Source organism: Amphiura filiformis, chromosome 7 (assembly GCF_039555335.1).
Source record: "Amphiura filiformis chromosome 7, Afil_fr2py, whole genome shotgun sequence".
In the NCBI taxonomy this organism is placed as follows: Eukaryota; Metazoa; Echinodermata; class Ophiuroidea; order Amphilepidida; family Amphiuridae; genus Amphiura; species Amphiura filiformis.
This window is the reverse complement of record NC_092634.1, coordinates 20,104,959-20,130,023: the sequence shown is the minus strand read 5'-3', so window position 1 is coordinate 20,130,023 and position 25,065 is coordinate 20,104,959. Positions and strand designations below refer to the sequence as shown.

The 25,065-nt window shown below is 36.9% G+C and overlaps 1 protein-coding gene across 2 annotated transcripts in view; it reads right to left on the bottom strand.

The window, feature by feature from the left end:
- Positions 1–10,294: 10,294 nt before the first annotated feature.
- The window catches only part of LOC140156860 (dynamin-like GTPase OPA1, mitochondrial), a 140,635-nt gene continuing 125,864 nt past the window's right edge, over positions 10,295–25,065 (bottom strand). For both annotated transcript variants that reach the window (XM_072179856.1, XM_072179857.1), the window contains one exon: positions 10,295–15,435. In XM_072179856.1, coding sequence (XP_072035957.1) covers positions 15,368–15,435 — 68 coding nt within the window. In that variant the 3' untranslated portion in view covers positions 10,295–15,367. The remainder of the gene's footprint in view (positions 15,436–25,065) is intronic.

Below are 25,065 nucleotides of genomic sequence, written 5' to 3'. Positions count from 1 at the left end.
TATTTTTGGAACCGAAACTGGAAAAAAAGGCTTTATATTTCACATAAATAAGCTTGAATTTCCATGGAATCAAAAAGTTAATGACATATTTTTCCCCTAAATGCGTAATTATTTAAAAAAACTTTTTAAATGCATTTTAAAATTATATTTCAAGAAACTACATGCTATGAACACACGCTAACACACCCAGTTTGTCAAAAATGTTTAGGGTTCATTTTTCAAGTGTAGCCAGGAATATTCCAGAATGGTGGGGGAGGGCAGGGGAGTGGACAATTTCACGAAAATGCTGAAAAAATGAGCTAGGAATTACAAAAAAGGGGAAAATGTCTAAAAACTTCACATATGAGAGCGCCCAGCATCCTAAATATCACGAAGCATGACTGTGGTAAAGACTACAATAGGCCTAATGAGTATACATGTACATGACACACGTTAAAGCACGGATGGTTCAGTGGTAAGTTCTCGCCTGCCACGCGGGAGGCCCGGGTTCGATTCCTGGTCCGTGCAAGTGTTTTTGTCAACCGAAAATGTATTATATTTCACATTTATATTTATATAGGCAAATATATAGTACTTGCATTTTCAGAATAAAAAGCTAGTGAAATGATTTTTTTTTCGTTTCCACATAGGCCCCTAGTACTAGGCCTACGTATTGTTTGAAAGTTCTAACGGAATATCTTTTGTTGAGGGTTAGACCAACTTATTAGAGCCTTCATTATGACAACTTTTAAGAGGCCCATTCACTTGGCCGAAAAAAATAGTAGGCATAGGCCTTGCGACGATTTTGAAATCGGTGACTGTTTTTCCCTGCCCGCACCCGACTCAAAATCAGTCCAAAAATATCCATTCTCGAAACTTTCACAACTTTACATTCTTATACTTATAGACAACGATATATTTCCACTAATTTATAAAGTGTTGCGCAATTCTTCCAACAAAATGCTTTTATTAACACATATTTTACAGATATTTTTGTAAAACAAAATTTGAATTAGCCCATTTTTCCAAAGGCATAATGCGCACGGAAACGAACGCGCGCGGCAGCTTTGAGACCGCAGGCCCCTACAATTTTTTCTAACTTTTTCTAACTTATCTTTTGTTACCCCATTTACCATGCACTTTGACTGATTTTGAAGAGAAATGTTCAGAAATGGACGAAACAGGTAGCCAAGAAAACATTCATTTCATGATTGCCCAGTATTTCGACATCTTGGACAGATGCGAACACACGTCTTCTTTACAAGGTAATCCCATGCACACAGTCATCCAAATAAACAAAAACGTCATTGAGTCACGATTTTTACCCAACAGAAAGAAAATCTTATCCCAATTGTCCACCTGAGCAAACCTAGCCCCATTGAGGTACCGTCTAAGAATAAACATGGAATTTAAAATCCGTTGTCATTTTGGCTAAAGGGAAAGAGCTCAAATCTGATGTGAAATTAAGCATAAATTGTTTTGACATGAAGACAAACGTGTATTTAGGCAGTTATTCTGGCAAAGTTATTATTTTCTTAGAGAAATTTGGAATGTGACGAAGAGTTTGTCAAAGTGATCAGCGATGAACTAAAGGTGTTCAACACGCGCGGGTTTATGCGTCAAAAGGATGAAGATGTCAGGATTTTGGAAGCTGTCAAAATAGACGAAACGTGTGGATGTCTAATGATTTGTTAAGATTTACGTAAGCATCAATCTTTGTGATCTTTAGAAGTCTTTAGAAATGTGATCGTTGTCTAAACTCACAGGTGGTAGATTTACCTGTTGAACATGGTTGAATCACATGATACGCTTGCATCATCAGTGATGAACATGGAGTTGTGTGAATGACCTAGGCATAATTCATAGAAGCAGGTACGTCTGTACATGTTCCGGCTGGAAGGAAGGAAGATAGTGATGAGCAAGCAAATGCATGCATTTTAAAGATAAATGAAAATCGATCATCATGATGAATCGATGATGATGTCAGATAATGATCATGATCATGATGATGATTCAGATGGCATGACGACGATAATAATGATGACGATGATAGCATAATTTGGAAACCGTGAAAGACGACAGTGAAAAATTTCCATATTTTCAACGCAGAGTTTTCAACGGGTCTAAGACTCGCAGTAAGACTACGGATGAGAACTCGAGCGGTGATTGGACAGAAGTTAGTTCCTTTGGCGGATGATTAGTCTTCTACGCAGCCAGTTTGGTAACGCTCAGGGAGCGGAACCAAACTGGCTACTGTGGAGACTAGCGGATGTGAAACATCTTTGATGTGAATAGACTTGGGATAAGACTTGCACGTTCACGCAACACATAGTTGGCTCCTTTGAAAATAGTTGGGGCAATCATGTGAGTTTTTGTGCACTGTATGATATACATATTTGACCAAGTTTGCTAAAATGAAAAACTACAAAAGACTGACAATAATTATGCATGACCATGATGACCTCCCTGAAGAATAAAGCATCATAACGGCACGCGGCAGGTGCCAGCGCACACAACGCGGATTAAAAACTTTAAACATGTTTAAAGAGCCCTCTCCACTATTATTTAACGTTCTGATCAAATACGCACCTCACTTTACTATCATTTGAAAAGTATTTACTTTGCAACGCATACAGTTTGGAAGTATTGTGACAACAGCACCGATAAAGCGTTCAAAACACTTATACATGTTTTGAAGAACTTAATCATGGTAATACCATGTTTTGTATATACCAAAAGCTGATAATTAAACAAGAGTTTTGGTACTTTTGTTCACTTATACTTTCGTTTTCGTAGTTTAAAATTTAGTTGAAAACAACAAGAGACTATTCGCGCTCGTCAGGGCATTTCAATTTTAAGCCGAGGCTTATTGAGAAAAGTGTTGGTAAATAGTTAGTAAACAGGAAACTGTTTGCAGAAAACGTTTAAATATCTGGTTATATTTAATGATAAATATTGCGTTTAAAACGTTTAATTAATATGACGAAATATATTTCAAAACATTTTTGCTAGAACATATTTTACAACATTTAAAAAAAATGTTGGTGCCTTGTTTTCATATTATCAGAAGTTCAGTTAAAAAAGTTTTCATATAAACCAGACATTTAAATGTTGAATTCATAATATCTCAGTCATTTGACATGTAGTGGAAAAAAATGTGTAAAAAAAATCACATTTGCAACACGTTTGTGTTTACTGGGCACCAGTCATTTCTCTTGTGTAAAACGATCACGATTTCATGATCACTTCTCTAAAAATTGCGAATGGAATTGATGTCTGACTGTTGACCGTGATATTTAACGAGGGATCACTAGACCGATTTGGGATAAAATAGCAGAACCTTTCTACAATGAAAAACATGAAATAAACCTTGATTTGGAGAAAACAAGACCATTTTAGTAGATAGATCACCGGAATAGTTCCACATCTTTATGATATCTTGATTACGACCATTTCAGGGTTTATTGCTCTTAAAACTGTTCAAGAAAAAGATGAAAATGTCTCCTATGTTTAGCCTGACATTGCAATGGTCACAAATAAATTGTGTGTGGCATGGATATATTGATCATGTTGATAGAAACAGTGCCGAAAGATTTAACAATTTCATTAATTTATTGCCATGTTTTTCACTTTGAACAAGGTCGATTATAAAATGGATTGCCGAAATGGGAATAACATTTTCTGAGCATGTTGCCACTCTTGTGTTGCCACATAGGCATATCGCGAAACTTGTGATGGCGCTATTATTTATTACAGACAGGTCCCTGTACTGGACTGGTCATGCCACTGCACATGCAAAGATTCGCGTGGTCAGGCCGTCAGGATGCACAGGCACTCTGCTTCGGGGAACTTGCTTGATTGAGTACTAGTATTTGCGGGAAGAAAACAAACAAGAAAACAATTAAACAACCAAAAATAGCAACAACAAATTCAGGAAAGCAAACAAATAGTAGGCCTATACAGACAAAAAATACACAAATATAATACACAGACAAAAAAACAAAAACAAAACAGCTTCATCATCAACTCTCTGCATCACTATCATTTAGACGTAAAAGCGCAAGCTCCAAACGAGGCCAACAATTTATACTTTTATAGTTTTTTCATGCATGTTGATATGTTCTTACCATGTCCATGTCGAGACAAAAATGACATGCATACAATGACCAATGACGCCCCTGTATACCGAGACAATAAAGAAACATCCCTAAGCTCCATCACCTAGCTGCAAATATCTCATTTTACTAGGCCCTAAGTTTTTTTTTTTATGGAAATATATATTTTCAATTTTTGTCGAATACTGCTGCTCATTCCTAATTCAAGGCAAATTTATACCGGATTATGATATTTTGAAGGACTCTACAAAAACAAACGAGGTGAAGGACAAACAAGCATTTTGCTATGTTCTGGGTTTTTATATGCGAGTTTCATCTAAAATCTATAATGGTTTCACATAGACATGACTCAATGGACAGTACGCGCTACTGCATACATGGACTGGATCTAAGACTAGTGCCAAATGGACCGTTTTCATTGGTTGAAAGTTCTCAAAGTAGTCAACATCAGGTAGACCTAGTACAAGTCTCATGGATACAATTTTAGTTAATGTATCAAAGCATAATCGGCGATATAACATACACGTTTAAGGTTAAACAAAGTGTTGAAGGGCTTTACCTCCAGAAAAAATATATTATTACCTTATACGTAAGAAAATATGTCTACTTATCATGTGAAATAAAAAAATCCGGAAAAAATTGTGTGAAAATGTGTTTTAGCCTATTTTTTAGCTGTTATCAAGCACTATTATTCGATTTGTTTACAAGCGCCAAGCAACTGTCGTCTGGGAGAGTGATTGACATCTTTATTATTAGAGAAGAATGGAATCTGTATAGTTCATGAATATTCATGTAGTATTTACACAACCTGTATCCCAGCCATTTTTGCCTAGTTATCGTAATCGTTCATATAAGACGCCCATATGATCCATGGTGTTAAACTGATATTCAACAACTTTATATCTCTCGATCTTTGCGATCCGAAATATTGAATTTCAACTTTAGGCACATCTCTAGCAAGGTAATAAATACCTGTCACAAATAGAGGTCTTGAAATGTTACTTGCAACGTTAAAAATGTGAATAGAGGAACAAATCGGGTTCAAACATGCTTCAAAAATATGAAGGTAATTGTCAACGCCTACTCCCAGAATAGCAGGAATAGGTCAGACTTCATAATGGAGTGTTCATATATTTTAGTGGGGACAAAGAATTTGGAACTTATTTCGGGAAATTTCCTGGGTTTTTGGTTTTTTTTTTTATTTTATCTTCCTGTTCGGGTGTTTCGGTTGGCACATTTTCGGGGCATTTTCATGCACTTTACAGGAGTTTTTCGTGGTTTCTCTGTAGCTGCCGTGTGTACTTTTCCCCACGTACAGGGTATAAATCCCGGGGTATAAATAAATAAATGAATAATAACATATCAAAAAAAGAATCTAGAACTTCAACGTCAAAAAACAAGACAAATTGTACCCTGCTAAAAATATCAACCCATATCCTCTCTGAGAATAAAAATAATAAGACTCCAACCTCACCTGCAAAAAATATTTTTTCGGGGATAATTTGGGATAAGTTCGGGCCTATTTTATTGCGACAATTTTCAAAATCTATAAGGTGAAATGTGTCGTGGGGATGTGCGGCAGATTTGGGGTGCATTTTCAGCCATTTAGTTTAGACTCTGTTGTATTTTTAGCCATGATTTTATTGACCCTCAGTGTCATGAAAATTAGGTTCAAGAAGGGTATTTTCAATAATTTTCTCGAAAAAGTAAATATTTGCGAAAACTTTCAGTCCAAAAGTTGATACAATTTTGGGTCTGTTTTCTTCAAATTTGGTTTAAAATCGTACCGTAGTTTTTCGGAGTCACAGCCTCACATCCTTACCCAAACCAGCTTGAGAAGGTTCCCCCTGGTGTGTGCAAATTTGTAATTTATAGGCCTACACTCGTTATTTAAGCCTAAAATCAAAGTGTTAATACCATTAACACTGCCATGGCCCGTTTTGTCGTGATGACTGGCTTCCAAAATGTAGGCCTATTTTAAATTATAAATCTGGTCCCGCTAGAGGTGTGTTTTTACCCGCGGAGGTCTCTCCTCGGGTTCGTGGATGTGCCACAGTTTTGGGGTAGGCCTACCTTTTCAACGACTATGATGGGTGGGTTTACAGCGAAGACCAACTTTTGGGCGCATTTTGGCAAAAGTGCCCTTAAAATAGCGTCAAATTAGGCCAAATTTGGATGACTTTGATCACCGCGGTACAAATGTTTTGAAGAGACCCGCCTGAGGTGTTTTATTTTAAAAAATGGTCGGGCCTGCTAAAAACCTCCCGGAATCAAGCATGGGTAGGCCTACCAAAATGCCTTGAGACCCCCCCACCCAGCGCCGGGACCTACATGACATGATATTCTCCGCGAGTCCACCAGAAAATATAAAAATACAACATTTTGATAGGCCTACTATATTTGTCTGTATAAAGAGCTAGGCGTACCGGGATTTGCCGACTCAGTCCAATGTTCATTTTGAACCATTAATATTTGAGCCACGGCGCTCGGGAATGTGAAAAGCGGGGGGGACGGTAGGAGCAACAAATTATTCAGGACGATGCGTGAGATTTTACTCATTTTCCAGCTTTTTGCGTGAGTTTTATTACGTAGGCGTGAGATTATACTACCTTGGCGTTAGACCGTGAGAAAGTGACCCAATGCGTGAGACTCACGGCCAATGCGTGAGAGTTGACAGCCCTGCTTGTAGGCCTACCGCGTATGTCTACCGTGATGACAGTAGCGTAGCTGCCGGGGGGGGGGCAATTGCAAAAATTGCCTATTTGGGCCCCCGCCCCCTAGTGCAAGGAAAAAAAGGGAAAGGGGGGAGAGAAAGAGGAAAAAGAGGAGAGGGTGAGAGGAGGGCAGAGAGATGGGGAATCCAAACGATATGCAATACAGCTCAATAGGCCTACCATATACGATTATGATAAGCCTGGCAAAATTGTCTATTTGGGCCCCCCCCCCAGTGGGAAATTTGGTGGATATTTGGGCCCCTCCCCATAGGGCCTACAGTCTTGCCCCTCCTGGAAAAAATCCCAGCTACGCCGCTGCGTGATGATGTTGCAAAGTTGCGGAAGTTCATTCATAAATTTCCCATTTCCACTCGACAACAACAGACCAGCACGCAGCGCGCAGTAGCTAATCCCCGAGCTAATCAGAGACATGTGCGTTTCTCTTTCAACAGAAAATAATGTGACCATGTGACTGACACGATGTACGCTTCAAATAATTATGCTCTCGGCGTCAAAAGTATGATAATGGAAAATATTTATAATGAACACTCCCTTATTTAGCCACACCTTTCTCGTGTTGCCTGGTATATCAGCAAAATCCTACACTATCGCCTTCCCTTGGTAAAATCCCTGATAAAAACTCGTGATATTGAAATTGAATTTCAGCGCCAGAACTTCCGTCATTCTAGCATCATGGATGGATAGGCTATGCAGTGGCGCCGCTAGGGGGGGCAGTATTTCCCCAATATTTTTCTTTCTCATCCAGTTTTTAGGCAAAATCCCCACAATTATGTAATTTTCCACTTTTTGCGGCAATTTCAAGTGCAATAAGTGCCCCCGTCTCAAATTCACTTCCACCCGGGCCCCATGCCCGGAAAAAAATTCTGGTTCCGCCACTACGGGTATGGCCATAGCTAGGGGCGCCCCCCCGTTGCCCTTGGTTATGCTGGACGTATGAGAAATTTAGAGCTTGTTCAATTCCGCCAATTTTAGAAATTTTAAAGGTAGGCCTATATACAGTGTAGGCATGTATATAGCCTATAGAAAAACGGATCACAGTCAAATAAAATATAAAAATCGTAGGCCCAATAATTTTACTAATGGCATTTATTGAGCTGCTCACTTCTTGAAAATCCTATGGTTTAATATTGATATTATATAATTGAGCTCCTTGTCAAGCTCCTCAGTAGGCCTACACATAGGAGAGTGACTAACTGAGCTCCCGATATTTTCAGAAATGAAGGCCTGGCCTATTAAATGAATAATTAGGATTGAGGCAGCCTTTTGTTTCATTTTACAGAACTTTTTTAATCCCCCAAAATTAGTGGTTTTTTTTAATGGAGAGTAGGCTTTTAAAACGAAATTCAAATTTGGCAATATTTTCCATTGCTTAATGAATTGATCTGCGTGAAAATGCCTAAACATGTGGCCAGAGCGGGATGACTGGTATAAAAATCTTAACTTATGAGAAAGGACGTAGGCCTATGGGGTTGTATGAGGCTGTGGATCACGAAATGCCCCTTTAATGTGTGCTAGGTAAAGTCATTCTTCCTTTCGACCTGCCAAAATTTAATTTTATTCCCTCCCCGGCCCCGGCTTGCCAAAAATTGCTTTCTCGAAAGGCTGTGCACGCAGTACCGGTATTAGCCTACTAATTATAAGCCAAAATTTCCAAGCGACTCGCTAAAAATCGCTTGCCTCCCGTCTCGGCCAGCCGAAAATCGCTTGTCCGCACCCCCTGGACTGCCAAATTTTGTGGCCCCCTCCCCTTGGCCTGCCAAAATGCCCCATCCCTTTGCATATAGCCTATATATAGGCATATGCCAATTTTTGGGATCCCCAATTTCCATACCCATACCCATACCTTAAATGGATTTCTAAATATCTACCTGTTGCAAGCGCAGCATTGGCGCTGGATTTTAAGCTAGAAAATACCTAAATATTTTAAAATCCAAACTCGGCAACACCACTTGCCCTCGGCAACACCACTTGGCAAATACAGCCCGTCGTAACAATGTCGTACGTAAACATGTGTTTTAAAAAGAAATGAGAGTGTCACTTCTGTCCAAAAAATTTCGAATTTTGGCCTTGAGCAGCGACAATCAGAGGTAAGAAAAACACAGTATGACGCAGCTTGAAATATAGAATCACTATATCAATTTTGAAGTTTGTACTTCAAAGCACAAGCCGAAACGAGGTGAAATGGTTCGAAAAAAAATTGATTTCGCTGTATCTTTTTATCGCGAAACTAGACAATTTGGCAGCAGCGAGTCGGAAAAATAGCAAATATCTCAATTTTCTGCTATCGAAATGAAAATTTAAATAGCACCTGCATGCAGAAGAGGGTTTATAGAAATAATGTAGGTCAGAATTTTGTCTATGAAATCTTGCACGGAATTATTATTACTGGTTACAAAACGACATACAAGTGGAGGCCATTTTACTTCAAATTCGGCCAACATTTTAAGCTTACATAAAAATCGAGACAACCAATATCAAGAATGAATATGCACATTCTTTTATTGACTTGTTTGTAATGTGCGTCGAAGTTCCCAACAAAATCGCCACTTCCAATGAGAAATTATGGCCGTGTTCCCAAAAATCTTGATGCTCCGGATATCGAAAAAAATTTGAAATGTTTGAAAAGTACATTTCATTTTGAGCCAAGTGGAAAATTCAAGCATAATAATGACCCTTACACTTTCAGCTTTTAGACGTAGTTTGCGCTTTCTCTCTCCGATATTTATTTCCAGAAATAGATAAGTTTAAAGGGGGCTACGTGCATCCCATTTTGCTTCTGAAAATGGCAAAATTGTGTATAACCTTAAGGGTTTTTATTATTAGTAGTATTAGACGGAGTATTGGCTTGTGAAAATTCCTCCTATGTGTGTGGGTTTTTACGTGGGGAAGGGAACCGACATGTTCCATTTCAGATTTAGTTGGATTTTCCCCTTTCCAGGGATTTTCTCACACTTGAAACTTGGTGTAAGCAAAAACCTTTGAAAGATTATTTGAAAATAAAATAATCTGAATCTGAAGTCTTAATTACCTTTAATTTGTATACAAATAATTTGATAGGTCATCTGAGGTCAAATTAGTAAGATGGTTGGCTTTCATTTTTCCTGATATTTTCTTACACATTTTTATCCTGAAACTTGATGTAACAATTCGAAGATCATCAGCAGTCAAATTAGCATTTTCACAAAACGAATCTTAGTACTCTTACTTTCAAGGTCAAGTAAGTAAATATTCTTGGAAATGTTAACTTTGATTATAATGCGACAGCCACAGCCAAAGGGACTTTGCAGTTAAGAATCCCTGTATTTTCAAAACATCTTATTATGCCCATAGATTTTCTATTTATTCATATTAATCGATACAATCTCATATTCTGTTTTTTTACAGTTTTATCAAATTTATTGTATAAAAAATATTGAACTACATGTAAAATTTACGCAATAATAATCACACAGAATAATGTTTTCTATTGCAAATGGTTCATAGTATTTATTATCATCATATTCTTTTGGACAAAACATACACAATACAATAATTATAATATTAATGGTACATGCAATGAATAAATCCATGTCCATAGTTGCTGTCCACACAGCAGGCCTAAAAGTATGGTCACACAATTTCTCCTGACCAGTGTCAGTGTGCAGCATTGCACTATTCCAGTTGAAATCCATACACCCTATGGAAGACATGACCTTAATCTCCCACACAGGGGGTGTAGATTTCAAATGGAGTCACCACTCAGGTATCCCATTTGAAATTCACACTTCCAAGGGGTGCATGGATTTCAACTGGAATAGCCCATTAGCACATATCGACTGCTCAGTGGTTTAAGTGCAATAACTGCCCTGTGAACATTTGGCAATTTACACACAGTATATTGTACTCGTCTACATATGGCAGATACACATGGCAGCTACTGCACTTACCCACTTCTGGCACTGAGTAGTCAATATCTTCCCTCCCTGCAGTATCTGCCAATCAATAATGTACTGCATTTCACAGGGGGCAGATTGAATCACAAGTGTGTGTGTGTGTGCCTCTCAAATGAAAACACATTATCTGCAATGTTATTTCCTTGTATATATTGTATTATACATAAGCATGATGAAGGGCAGACTAATTAAAAACACTAATCTCCAAAGTTTAAAGAGGAAGCCCCACCAGAGCAGTTCTTCTGGGGTGAACCAAACCTGCCTGGTTATCAAATTAATCAGTGACAAAGTTATCTCTGAATTTGACAGGTGAATCATTGTGATATATGCCATTTACAGATATGGCAGGTATACAGTATGGCATTTGATGTGATATTGCATATAAATAATATTCTCATAAAGATTTGTGTTTGACGGATCATGGGCAAGACAGTTCTTTCTGAAATGACCATAGCCCCCTGAATTAATTGCAATTGCTCTGATATATACCAGTTTTCCTGATGTGTAATGTCCGCAAAACTGTGGTGTATCCTGTAAGTGGGGCAGCCTGCCCCCTTGGAAAAAATATTTTCAGATAAAAGAGGCAAAACAAAATTGTTACCTGACCCCCTAAAGAACACCAGTTTCCCATGAAGGACTTTTGATAATAAAACAATATTCTTGGCATATCAATCATCACATAAACCCAATGCTGGAAATAAACACAAATTTCCATGAGCAATTTGGGCCTCTGGCCTTAAACTTTTGTGGCCCTCAAATAAAACTTTTTTTAATAAAAGTTTTTTAATAGGTAAAAAAAACCACGTCTATATATTTATATATTTCTGGGATTTTGAAGTGGATATTAAAATTATAACTATATTGACAGAAATATCATGATATAATACGTCTTACTGACTTGAGTGTCTGAAGTTTCGCAAGCCGGCCGGGCCTGAACAGTAGCGTTTTAGCAGGTCCATGGTGATTTTCATTATCATTTAGCCCAACTTATTTCTAGCCCTGCATATACCACATAATGAAGAATAACTGACAAGTATAAACCATCTGTGTCTACACCCTTTTGAGACTCTACAGGGCGACGCTATCAATTTTTTAACAGTGTAAAGCCGTATTATTTCTTTGTCCCTACCTGCGCTGGCCAAATCAGCCAAGCCACTTCACAGGTTATGTTTACACTTATCTGGTATTCAACACTATGCACAAATAGAAGTATACTGTAAACGGAATACCGTATATACAGTATACTTCTATGTGATTGCAGCCTAACGCAGACAAATCAAAAATATATCATTCTGATGAGCACTAATAACATTAGCCTTTTAAAAATATGGCAGGCACAAAAGGAGAGGCGTACTTCAGTTTGGGTAATCTTTTATATGCTTCTCAGCTGACAAAAGATTCCCAAATCGAAGTACGCCCTCTCCTTTTGTGCCCGCCATAATTGAAAATGGTTTATTGATGTTGTATTATTAATCTTTCATTGCATCTGTACATTGCAATTATGAACATTGCATTAACAACTTTTTTCTGTTTTGTTTTAGATGAAGTAGAAAATGTTTCAATGACCATGTTTTTATTTGCTACAGTGTATAGAATATCATACATCATAAAAATGTTTTTGTTAAAGATAATGTTTTTGATTGTAATAGACAAGATCAGTAGAGTGTCGCAGGCGTAAGGACGAATTGCTGCCAAAGGCAGTAGGCTATTAAAGCGTCAACAGTGGACCACTCTAGTTTCTTTGAGTGTGTGGTACCCAGTAGTTTCTCTCCCTATGTAAAATATAGGTACATGGTCTGTTACAGAAACAGGTCTAATTCTAGCTCGTTCACGTAGCGGTTCCGTTGTCCCACTGGCCTACTAAACGTAGATTGCATGGCGATCGGAGTGTTATCGTCAGAGCACCTCGGACTAGTCTAATTCATGTGTAAAGTTTGTTTGGCTTATATAAGGCGGAAAAAATAAAACTCATAACACCGTGTATTGATATAGAATGGCAGGTACACAGTTGGGCACAATGCTTACGCTAGCTGTGTGTTGTGTAATGCGTGACTGGCGCACGCTATGTGAATTTAAGCGAGCATGAGTTGGGACTTTATTGACACGTACAGTAACAAAAGCCGAATAATTTCCACCTTATATAAGCCGAAAAACTTAAGCTCTAGCTAGTAGCTGCCAACATAGGCAAGATAAAAAATATAAATAGGAGATACTTGATTTGTAGAAGCTATTTCTAATGTACATTATGAAAACTGCCTTCATAAGTAATACAAAATGTTTCAAAAAGAACAAGTTTTTATCAAGTTTATTTTAACTTGCATGATATCTCATTTCTGTAACCACGGTAACCATGGATAAATGGGAAAGAGTGAAAAAGTTCCACTCTCTTAAAGGATGATATAAGATGTTTGAGTGGCAATCAGGCTGAAAAGAATGAAGTTGTATTTTGTGGTGGCGATATTCCACTCTTTTGAGAGTGAATAATCTTGCTGGTCCCTCATTACACTTTAGTAAAATTCAGCTGAATTTTGGCTGAAAAACTGCTGAATTTAGCAAGTTAAAAAAAACATTAAAATTCTCCCAGAATAAAATATCTGGGTTGGTCGGGCCGTAAAACAGTTTTTTTTTTCTTTTCCGCTTTACTCATAGCTTTTGAGTGGGGGGTGCAAAAATGGTCCTTCATACCATTGATCCATGTTCAAACATGGAAATGAGATGATATTTATAACGGAATATAATGGAATCACACTCCTTTTCAATTAGGAAAGTTAGTCAATGATACCAATGGTTAGGATCAGGGGCAACACCAGAGTAAATTATTGGAGTGGTGAAATTAACACAGGGGTCTAGAGGGTAGCACCCTGGTGGGGTCAGGATGTTTAACATCATGAAAAAAAAAAAAAGAAACTCAGAAAAATTGCATTTCTTCTATTTTTCAAATACGACCAAAATTCCTTACATCTTTTTCAAAATCACAGATGACGACTCTCCCCCTCCACCCCTGGCAATAGGTATTTCAAGTAGTTCTTGGCCATGGAGGAATGAAGCTGTTACATCTATGTAGCGTACAAGATGTGTGCACACAATCTTCTGGACTGCGTTATAAACACGCAGAGCTACAAGCGTGCTATGCAGAATTGTCCACCTTGACCAAGAACTATTTACCTCAAGTTGATTGTAAAGAAAACTAAAATGAAGTAAAGCAAAAAAATCAAACAAGTTACACATGTATAAACCATACCATTCAGTTCTGTCACCTGCAATATATATGGCCAGAAATGCTCATCTCATTGAGAAAATGCTGATATTTAGTTACTGCATGTTTCATCCGAGAAATTGTTGCGAAGAACTCCAGCAGCTGGCCTATGCACTGGATCTCTATACATTTGCAAACCTCTGTATTTTTCATGATACCCTGGCCCTGCTAGCATCAAGAGAATCACCAAATTACATCATTTGATGCCATCATAATTGGTACACTTCCTTTACCAAATCCAAATTGAATTCCGGTTGAAATCCATACACCCCTATGGGGGACTGCTCTATAATCCGACGCTTCTATAATCCGAAGGTTCTTTAGTCCGAAGGTTCGCTAGTCCGAACATGTGTTCATAGCATTCGCTAGTCCGAATTTAAAAGAGGTTCTCTAGTCCGAAAAAAAATTCAAAAGAGGTTCTTTATTCTGACGATTCTGAACCCTAATTGTACCAAACATATAAACATACAATTCACAAAGCATCTGCAAGCATGGGTATCCCATGTGATACGATTCCATCATCATGCGAACAGTCATGGGCACCAAAAACTTTGCCGGCCAAGGTTAAGATCCCTGTGGCACGGTATGACTGTGTACGTGTCTGGCACCCGAAGGGTCCCTGCTTCAAAACCACACCAGAGAAAAGAAGTTTTCTCATCTTCTTCTTTATTTCTTCCTTCCTCCTTTCCTTACGTCTCACAAAAATAGGCCTGAGGTATTAGGGTTAATCCCACACAAGGGGTGTAGATTTCATATAGATGAAATTCACACTCTCTGTATAGAAGATTAAGTTCATGTCTTTTCTAACATGCATAAAGTCCGATTCAGACTCTACATCACAGCGCGATGTGATGCCATTAAAACTGAATTCTGAGCCAGGTTTTTATGAGCTCGGCGGTGAAAATTATCATCGAAGTGCACGCTTGTGATTGGCTGCTGGAAAATCAAGGTCGGAAGAATGACTACAAAAGGAGATGCAGAACCCACATGCTTTAAAACATCGCACAATTTTATTACGAGAAGCTACAATGTTTTAAAAGTATCCCAATCATGCTGCGATGTGGAGTCTGAATCAAATTTAAGGGGTGTATGGATTTCAACTGGAATAGCCCAACATGTGATGCTCGCCAATGAAATTATAATTATCACCAGACAATTGCATGATTCACCAAGTTCCAGACTTGGGCTCTCTCTTCATGGCAGCATCCATATTAACATGTGAGTGGTAGTAGATGGTGAACACTTTTCATTGTCTGTATCCAGCCAGAACTATATATAAGTAGAACGGAAAAACAAAAGTTGTTGGCCCGTCTTCATCCCCATATTCTTGGTAACCATGGAAACATGTCATCATACTTTCTCCTTCTGTAGTGCTTCGATAAATGCTTCTAGTTTCTCTTGAATCTGTCGCACCCGTTCTGCAAGAAGAACAAAGAAACAAAAAGAGGAAAATTTATTAGAATTGGACATTAACTGATTTGAATTGACATGAAAACAATTATGTGATGACTGAGATGCAGAGATTTGGATCATAGTTTGCTGTTTAAACATTACTACTAAATAATAAACGTACAAGTTTACAATACAATAAACAAGCAAACAACAGACAAACAAATAAACAGATGAAACATTGGACTACAAGTTCACACACAAAAGTCTTCAAAGGCGCTGGGAAATATTGTGTATGTGTTATATACCCTACATCTGATGTTGCTGTTGTTGTTTTCCTTTTACATGCTATAGTCAATATCAATTTTGAAAAGAGACTTTTTTGATGAGAACTCACTAAAATTAGAATCATCATTCCGTTTACAACACCATTCTGTTTAATACTGTTGCCAATGAACATGATGAATGGTAAATTATGGTGAGCAGCCAATCAGTGGGACTGTCATTACAGACTAGCATGCTTAAAATATTCTGATTTGGTGAAAAGATTCTGATTCCAATTTGTATATACTTCAACTATAATCAAAATAAGTAGGAGTTATAAAAAAAAATACAACAAAAATAAAGCCAGGCTTACATGATGTAACACAAATATATAAATTCAGCATATTTACATAACTATACAATCAAATTGAATATTTTTACAATTTTCTTTAACAGAAACCCGTGTTTAATATACTATTCTGCCTAATATCATGAATTTTGAGTACCTTTAAAAGAGAAGCATTTACAAAGAGATTAAACATTTAGCAGAATATATCAATCATTCCGAAAGTTGTGAAAAGCAATAAAAAGATGAAGTAAAATTCTGTAATCGCATGGCTTACAATTCCTTCAACAGAGATTTCATGGTATATTAACATAGGGATATTTGAATTGATTGTAAATTGCAATGATTGCAATCCTTTTGAATGCTTTAATATTATAACAGAAAATGCAAAGATTTTCTGACTCTTGAAAGGGTCTGGAGTACTTTTAGGAAGATTAAAACAAATCTTGACAATAAAAGTTTTGATTCCATAACTGGAAAAGTGATAATATTTTAATGGCAAAAACTACAAAAATAAAAATATTTATCTAACTTAATGGTCATTAATTGAATAACTTACAATGTACCTATCTAACTTAAATATATGACGAAAAAGATTAAAATATATGAGTAGGAGGCAATAAAAATAGTACAAAAGAGTTTTTGTTTTCGGTTGGTTGACAATGCAGCATCTATCCATATTAAAGCACATTATTCATTTTGATTAGCCAAATATGTTTTTTTCTTTTTTTTTTTGTTGCTTTTATGCATTTTAACTTTTGGAAAACACATTTTCAAATATTTTCCATAACCAATTATCAAAAATAACATAAAATTAAAATGTTCAGCTCACTTTTAGCCTAACATCAAGATTTTGAATGCTTAGACTTGTGTCAAGCAGACTACAATTGTAAGAAAACACACAAAATTGTATATTTGGTCCATTTTCCATCAAATTGTCCAAAAATTAAAATTTGATTAAAAAAGGATTAGGATTTAGCTACAAGATAATATTTTTTTAATTTCAACATTTTAGTGCTGTATTTTTCTGGAATAGGGAGTAGATTCCATTAAGCCAAGTAAAAATAAAAATATGTTTCTCGTCCGGGTTTTTAAAAATTAGGAGGATGAGGGGCTTTTATTTTTTTATTTTTATTTGAAAATGACGCTTTAAATACCTGTATTTGGCACCATATTTTGGGTATTCGACATACAGATTGATATCTGAGAAAAGGAGGAGGCCCTTTTTATTTTATTGTTTTGAGAGGTAGGCCCCTCTGGTGATCACAAAACTCTTCTTAAATGATGTATTGTGCAATTATAAAGCCGTAAAATAAGTTTCAACTTCTGAAACATCTTTTTCAACAAGTTATAACTGAAAGTTTACAAAATAAAAAGAAATTTGAAAAATCTTCAAAAAAGGAGGAGGGCGCGGACATGTATTTTTTTTTTACTCGGCCTAATGAATTTCTAGAAATCAAAGACCCCTTTTCTAGGGTCTGGCTGAAATGTAGGCCTAGACAGTACACCATGATCCCACGAAAATGATGACAAGCAAAAAGAGAGTTAAGTTCCAATTTGGAAAGTGAAAGTTACGCTCAAATTTTTTACATCTTAACCTTACACTTAGTAAAATGGAATTTAATTTGTTAAATATGAACAAAGCATAATCCAACATCGGGATGTTGTTAACCTAGCTACCAATTCAGTAGTCTACAATCTGTACAAAGCTTCTGTTTTATGTGTGTGCAATTTTTGAACTTCTGTTTCTCACCCCATTACAAGCCCATTTCTTCGCACACCTTTTGTCTTGGTGTAGATTTTACTAATCCTAACAACCAAATTCTAATTGTCGTTGCGTACACATCAAAAGCTGTACAAAGTTTACCAATAAAATCTGTTGTTAAATATCCAATTACCAGAGCAAACCAGGAAATAGATTAGTCAACACATAAAAATATTACAACACAATCAAGGCTTAAGGTAGTGATTGTACGATGAAAAAAAATCAAGTTATTTTTGCTATAATTTGTCTGATCATCATTTTCAAATTTGAGCCAAATTGGATAAACGGTTTTCAAGAAACCACCTTTTAAAGAAAGATGCTTTGCAATTCATTGTCTTAATACCAATCAATAATTTAATTAATGAGGAAATGGCCCGAAACATGCAAAAGGGATGACTAATTCCCAGATTCATTTTCCTGAAAATGTTACCAATATTCATTGTATTTTTTTTTTATCCATACAGAATTTTGATCTGAAAATTAGTCTTATGGCCTAAAACGTTGGAATAACATTACCAGAGAAGATTCATATTTCCTTACGACGACTTTGCTTTCATATATCATACCAAAGATACTCAATGAGTATCTTTGATCATACATAATTAGGATTAATATGCATATCTAAGTCGTCTAATTAAAAATAGAGCTGGCAATATGAAAGTTAAGTAACTTTGATATGCTGGTTTGTTTAAAACCATACATCTGATAAGCCCAAATATGAGAATGATGATCAGAACCTTTGCTCCATAAAGTAAGTTTTGAAAAAAAGATTTCTACATTTTATTTTCCAACCACCTTAATACCACATGATTTGCATATTAAACACTACTGTTTTAACAAGGGAAGCTGTATCCTCAGTAACAACAATCTGGGTTTGGACTTGAGTTTACTTTCTCACAACCCCAACATATGAATCGATGACTCTCATGATTCCTTTTTCTACATATTTGGTTAAACCTTACCTAATACACATACAACTATAATGAATCTGTACATAAGAGGCAATACTCCATGAGATTTACGCCCGATATCCTGTGCCGACAAAAGATGCTTAGTCAGTTAGACATGTGCTGCTAATTCATAAGTGTTTAAGCAGAACCATGTTAAACATATCTTGGTATAATAAATCGATGCTGCATTTTATTTTCAGGACTTCCTGATTTCAGTATATGTAGTATGGCACCAGCTTACGGTACACTCTTGCCCCCCCAAAAAAAAATCCAGCTCTGTATTGTAGGGGATGCTAGACATATTTTGTAATTTATATCAAGTTTTAGTTACCCATAAGGTCCTACTTTTGTGGTCTCCCCGACAGTCCGAATTTTTAGGGTTAGGGCTAGGTTCAGGGTTAGGTTTACGGTTTATAGTCCTAAAATTTTAAGTCAGTCCTATAAATTCGAACTGACAGTGGTTCAGACTGACCATGGTTCGGACTGACGGTGTTTCGGACTAACAGGGTGTACCCCTACTTTTTGCCGTAAGTTGTAGTTATTTTTGTCAAATCTACTTTGTTTGGCGGTGACTAAAATAGCAAACAAAATTACACTGAAAGCCAATACTACAAACACATAAAAGTAATATGATAGTGCTGCATTTCCCATGGAATAAAGTCAATATCATAGGTATATAAAGTGTACATGTATATACGAGAATTAGGCCTAAACACATTCATAAAGCAAGGTGAAATCATGATAGTGCTGATTTTCTGCATGGGAAAAATCAATATCGCAGGTATATGGAGAGTAAACACAGGCTAATCAGCTCAAGGAAGTTTGATAAAATTAAAGAAAAAACAAACTAAATGATAAAACAAACTAACAAATACAATAAAACTGAAAGTCAACATCAAAAAACACCTAAAATCCTGATAGTGATGAGCTCCCCAATGGGGAAAGTCAAAGTCGGGTGCAAATTGCAAATAGAGCCTAATCATTTGGTAATGGGTTGGTCATAAGCACACATAGCTCAAGTTTATGTGTGTTGAGCATACAAAATAATCAGATAAAGATGCATCATAAACATTAACTCATTATTACTTCATAAGGCACTATTTGTTAGGAAGTCGGAAGATAAGATTCTCCTGGGAAAAGTCAATATCAAGTGAATGGAAACCCACAGTGGTAGTAGCAACAATAAAAGGCAAACTAACAAATGGATAAACAAATAAAAGGAAATTACAACGATGATGAACTTTAAGTCATAAAAAAGACAAAAGATGATTATGTAAAAGGGGATAAGCTCTTAAGTGTTAGACCCCGGTCACACGTACATAATTGCGTCATCCGACCATCGTTTTATTTACCATGGTCCAACTATAGTTAACTAAACAATGTACGGTCACACTGCAGTGTACTGTAGTTGGATAATGATTACTCACAGTCATACAAAAATGTATGCTAATTACACTGCCATTCAAAAGTATTGCTAAAATGCATGATCGGATGACGCATTGCGGTCACACAGGTGTTTTTTTGTACTAACTATGGTCCGACCATAGTAACTTGGGCACTAACTATGCTAATTAGCATAGTTGGGGAAAGATGGTCTGACTATAGTCTGACCATGGTTCCGTGCGGTCACACACTACCCGTACCATGGTCCGACCATCTTTACTTGGTAAAAACATGCACGTGTGACCGGGGTCTTACACTTTGCAAGCTTGAACCTGTTGTGGTGTACAGGTATCTCAGGCACAGTCATGAAAAAGATAAACAAACAAGTAAACAAACAAAAGGAAATTAAACATCAACAATGATGATGAAGTTTAAGTCGTAAAAAAGACAGAAGATGATTTATGTAAAGGGGATAAGCTCATCTTTGCAAGCTTGAACCTGTTGTGGTGTACAGGTATCTCAGGCACAGTCATGAAAAAGATAAACAAACAAGTAAACAAACAAAAGGAAATTAAACATCAACAATGATGATGAAGTTTAAGTCGTAAAAAAGACAGAAGATGATTTATGTAAAGGGGATAAGCTCATCTTTGCAAGCTTGAACCTGTTGTGGTGTACAGGTATCTCAGGCACAGTCATGAAAAAGATAAACAAACAAGTAAACAAACAAAAGGAAATTACATGTCAACAATGATGATGAAGTTTAACTCATAAAAAAGACAAAAGATGATTTATGTAAGGGGATTTAAACTCTTTTAAGTGTTATTATGTAAAAGGGGATAAGCTCTTTTAAGTGGATTTTAAGTGTTCCTCTTTGCAAGCCTGAACCTGTTGTGGTATCTAAGCAGATCTCAGTCAGTCATGAGACTAAAATAAAAGGTAAACTAACAAACCGGTAAACAAACAAAAAGGAAATTGCTAGTCAATAATGATGATACTTTAAGTCATAAAAAAGACAAAAGATGGATTTAAACAAAGGAGGATATGTAAAATAGCTTATGATTTTTAAATCATAAAAGTGTTACACTTTGCAAGCCAGAACCTGTCCTGTGTGCAAGCAGATCTCGGTCACAGTCATGAAAAAGATAAACGAACAAAAAGGTAAACAAATAAAAAGGAAATTACAAGTCAACAATGATGATGAACTTTAAGTCATAAGAAAGACAAAAGATGAATTTAAAACAGATGAGGATTATATGATTTTAAGTGCTACACCTGTTTTAGTGTCTCAAGCAGATCTCAGTCCAGAAAATGAAATTCTGGAAAAAATACAAAATTGTGTGCAACTCTCATCTGGTCTCCCATTCCCTCCCAGCGGCATAACTAAACTAGCAAGATGGAAACAACTTGTTCAGGGTGAAATCGGGACATCAACGTTTGCCATAGTCATCACTTTTTAGGGTGGGGTGGGGGTGGGGATGGAAGAAGGAAGCAACATGTGCATGGCTGAAGTGTCCTGGCAGAGGGGTCAAGTTCCCCCCTGCACCCATCTGGATAATTATAGATCAATCAAGGGTCCATGGGTTAAGCCACTGGTCCCTCCTATCTCAACCCCCTAATTTCACAATTTGACATGATCATAAACCTTGGCAAAAATGAAAGTTGAGTGCCCCCTGCCCCATCCCTCAACTTATATCTCAAAATGTAGCCTTTCATCCAGCCGATGCTTTGGTTTTTGCCTTTTTCTTTTGAGAAGGTGAGGTCACTGGGATGAGTTAAATTTGTGGATATGGGTTGCAGTCCACAAAATATAGGCCTAATCAAGCCTTTAAGAAAGGATACTCAAAATGAGAAGAGTTCATGACTTTTTCCCATCAATAGCTACATATATCTGCAGGAGCTCACATACTTATGACCGTAAGTACCAGCTGGACAAAGCAATGATAAATTTATGTCAATTCCAATTTCTCCATTAAAATGACCAAATTACACAATCCTATGTTTTACCAGTTTGTCATTTAATGACATCATGCAATGTTTACCACATTGTTACCATGGTAACAGAGGATATTTACACAATTTCTTGCAAAGGTATTCTTTTCATGTACGCAAGCTGCGTGGCATGAGAGGATCGGCTGAAAGTGATTTAAAAATGACAATTTATGTCAATAACAATTACGACTGCATTGCAAGAAGACAAAACCAAAACTGGGAATCATATTATATCATTATTTACCACCCAAGACCTCACTACATGAAGACGTGAGCACCTGACAAACAAACGCTGCTTGCATCAGAGAACACAATACCGAACCTTGCATCTGTAATTATGAGAACTGCCCATTTATACCAATAGTTACTTGTAATTGGGCTGTTCCAGTTGAAATTCATACAAATGGAGCTGCCCATTTCACTAGGATCCACAACATGCGTATCTATCGGGGCTCAGTTCTTTAACCCCAATACATTTGCACATTCATTGAATGACCTTTAAAATTTTGAGTACAAAAACCCATACTCTCCAACTTGAGGTCAAATTTTGCACTACGAGTGTTTAATTGAGGTTAATGAACTATGCCATTGGGATGAGGCTATTGTGGTCCCTAGTCCCTAGTGTTTAGTGTCGACTGCTCCAAAATGGGTTATTCCAGTTGAAATTCATACACCCCCTATGAAAGTCATGACCTTAATCTCCCACACAGGGAGTGTGAATTTCAAATGGAGTTGCCCAAAATGGGTTATTAGAGTTAAAATTCATACACCCTCTTTGGAAGATATGACCTTAACCTCTCACACAGGGAGTGTAACTTTCAAATGGAGTTAACTAAATGTGTGACTCCATTTGAAGTTAATACCTCCTGTGTGGGAGATTAAGGTCATGTCTTCCATAGGGGGTGTGTGGATTTCAACTAGAATAGCCCATTGCATTACATGATTCTAAGACTGTATGGTGGTTTCGATATTAAACTGATTTCCCACCAACATGAGGTTTGTGCCACATAGGCCTACACCACAGTGCTCCATGACAAATTTACATAAATTTCAGGTCCTGCAAACTGCTTCTTAATTTTGAACAACCATTAATCCAGTTAATTTTAAATTGTCTTATTTACCACAACCTATAAAAGTATAATTGATGAATTTTTATTTTTACCTTGAGAATTCTATTTGAACTTCTATCCAATTTTTTGACCCAAAAAGTCCCATTTGCGAGCATAGGGAGCGAATTTTTTTTTTTATGCCTAAAGTCTGATGTATACTCCACTTCAGGCCGCGAAGTAATTTGAGCTGAAATTTTACGACTTCTGCGAAGGAATTTCCTTCATGAGCAGGTTTCTTAAACGCTTCAGGAGAGTTGGATTTGTTCAACTTTTGGGGGTAGGCCAGCGAAGTTTCTATATGAAAGCACAGAGCTGGCAACAATTCTTCGCGATACTCGGCGATATTTTGATGAAGTATACATGAATGCCTTCGCGCGAAGCTGCAAATTATTTTTTTCATCACAGCTTCTCGCGAAGTGGAGTATACATCGGACTTAAGGTCCAAATTTGGACGGTCAAATCCACCTAGTCCACTTTTCAAAATCAGCCACCAAAATAAATCCTGGTTAGGGGCCTGGCCCAAGTACCTGAAATATGCCCAAACAGAAGTTTATTTTTCATGAATTGTTAGGAAGACCAGGCACCAAAGCCCTCAAACCAGTCCTGATGTGCGCAGCCACTGCTGAAACCTAATCCACAGGCCTTGTTGGCTTCTTTTTCAATCCCACCATCCAAGTTACTACTTTTAAATCGGAATCTTCTCAGAACATCAATGTTCCTAGATGCACATTACTTGATTTTGACAAATAGATCTGCCAGGCTATGTACCACATTCCACTAAGTTTTATTTGGTAATGTGTTTCAATGTGTTTCAGTAGCAACATTTATAAGATTATGTTTAACCTAATTTAGCGGAACCTCAGGAGTCTGGCCCACATTCAGTCAAGTTCAATCACAAGGAATGCAATGAAAAGTCAAATCATTTTGTTATGTCAATTTTATTAGCGGAATACATGGAGAGATAAGTTGTGGGAAAATGTCATCTTGAAACAAACCAATTAAAGGTATCTATCTGTGACTATGTGGCATCATTTTGGAGCTGGTTACTGCTATCCCATGATGCATTTTGATATTTTATCAGGAATTTGACTGATTCTTTGTTAACACATTACAATACATTCCTGCTGATGTCATTGCAATATGAAGTTCCTCTATAATTATATGATCTTTCAAATGCAAATGTGGAGTGGGTTGGTGTCACATCACTTGGTTGATGATGGGACTCGCAGTCGAGTGAAAACAAGTCTTCGATTAGATTTGTTGTTGATGATTGCTGTCATTGGTGGTGTTGTGTACATTTCAATCACAAATAGTCAGTGGAATCAAACAAGTTTCTAAGTCTGTGCTGCAGAGTGGAAGTTACTAACTTAATTTACCGCTAACTTATACTGACAAACTTAGAATTAAATTCCATGGCCCGTGTTGGTTTTTCCCGGAATTTAATTTCACTCCAAGCTGGAGTGAGCAACATCGCTTTGTAGCCTCCTTCACAGACGGTTTCTGTTGTGTATAACAAACTGTGAGCCGTGAATTTGGGCCCGCTGCTAGAAATAGCCTAGGTGTCGGACCGACAGAATTACACCAGGGATGAGAGAATCAGCAGAATTAATTTATCCAATGCATTCTGGGGTATGATGCATCCACTGTTTAAATCCAATTCATGCTGACATGTCAACTATGAAGCAAAATTGGAACAAACTCTTGTTCGAAATCTACAAGCAAAATCAGTCCAGCAGATGAAATCTGGATCAAATTCTCATCAAAAATTAAATTTCTTCATGTTGTAGTAATTGGCTGCATAGCTTGAAATCAAGTTTGAAAATAAAAGATAAATACTTATGAAAGGATGA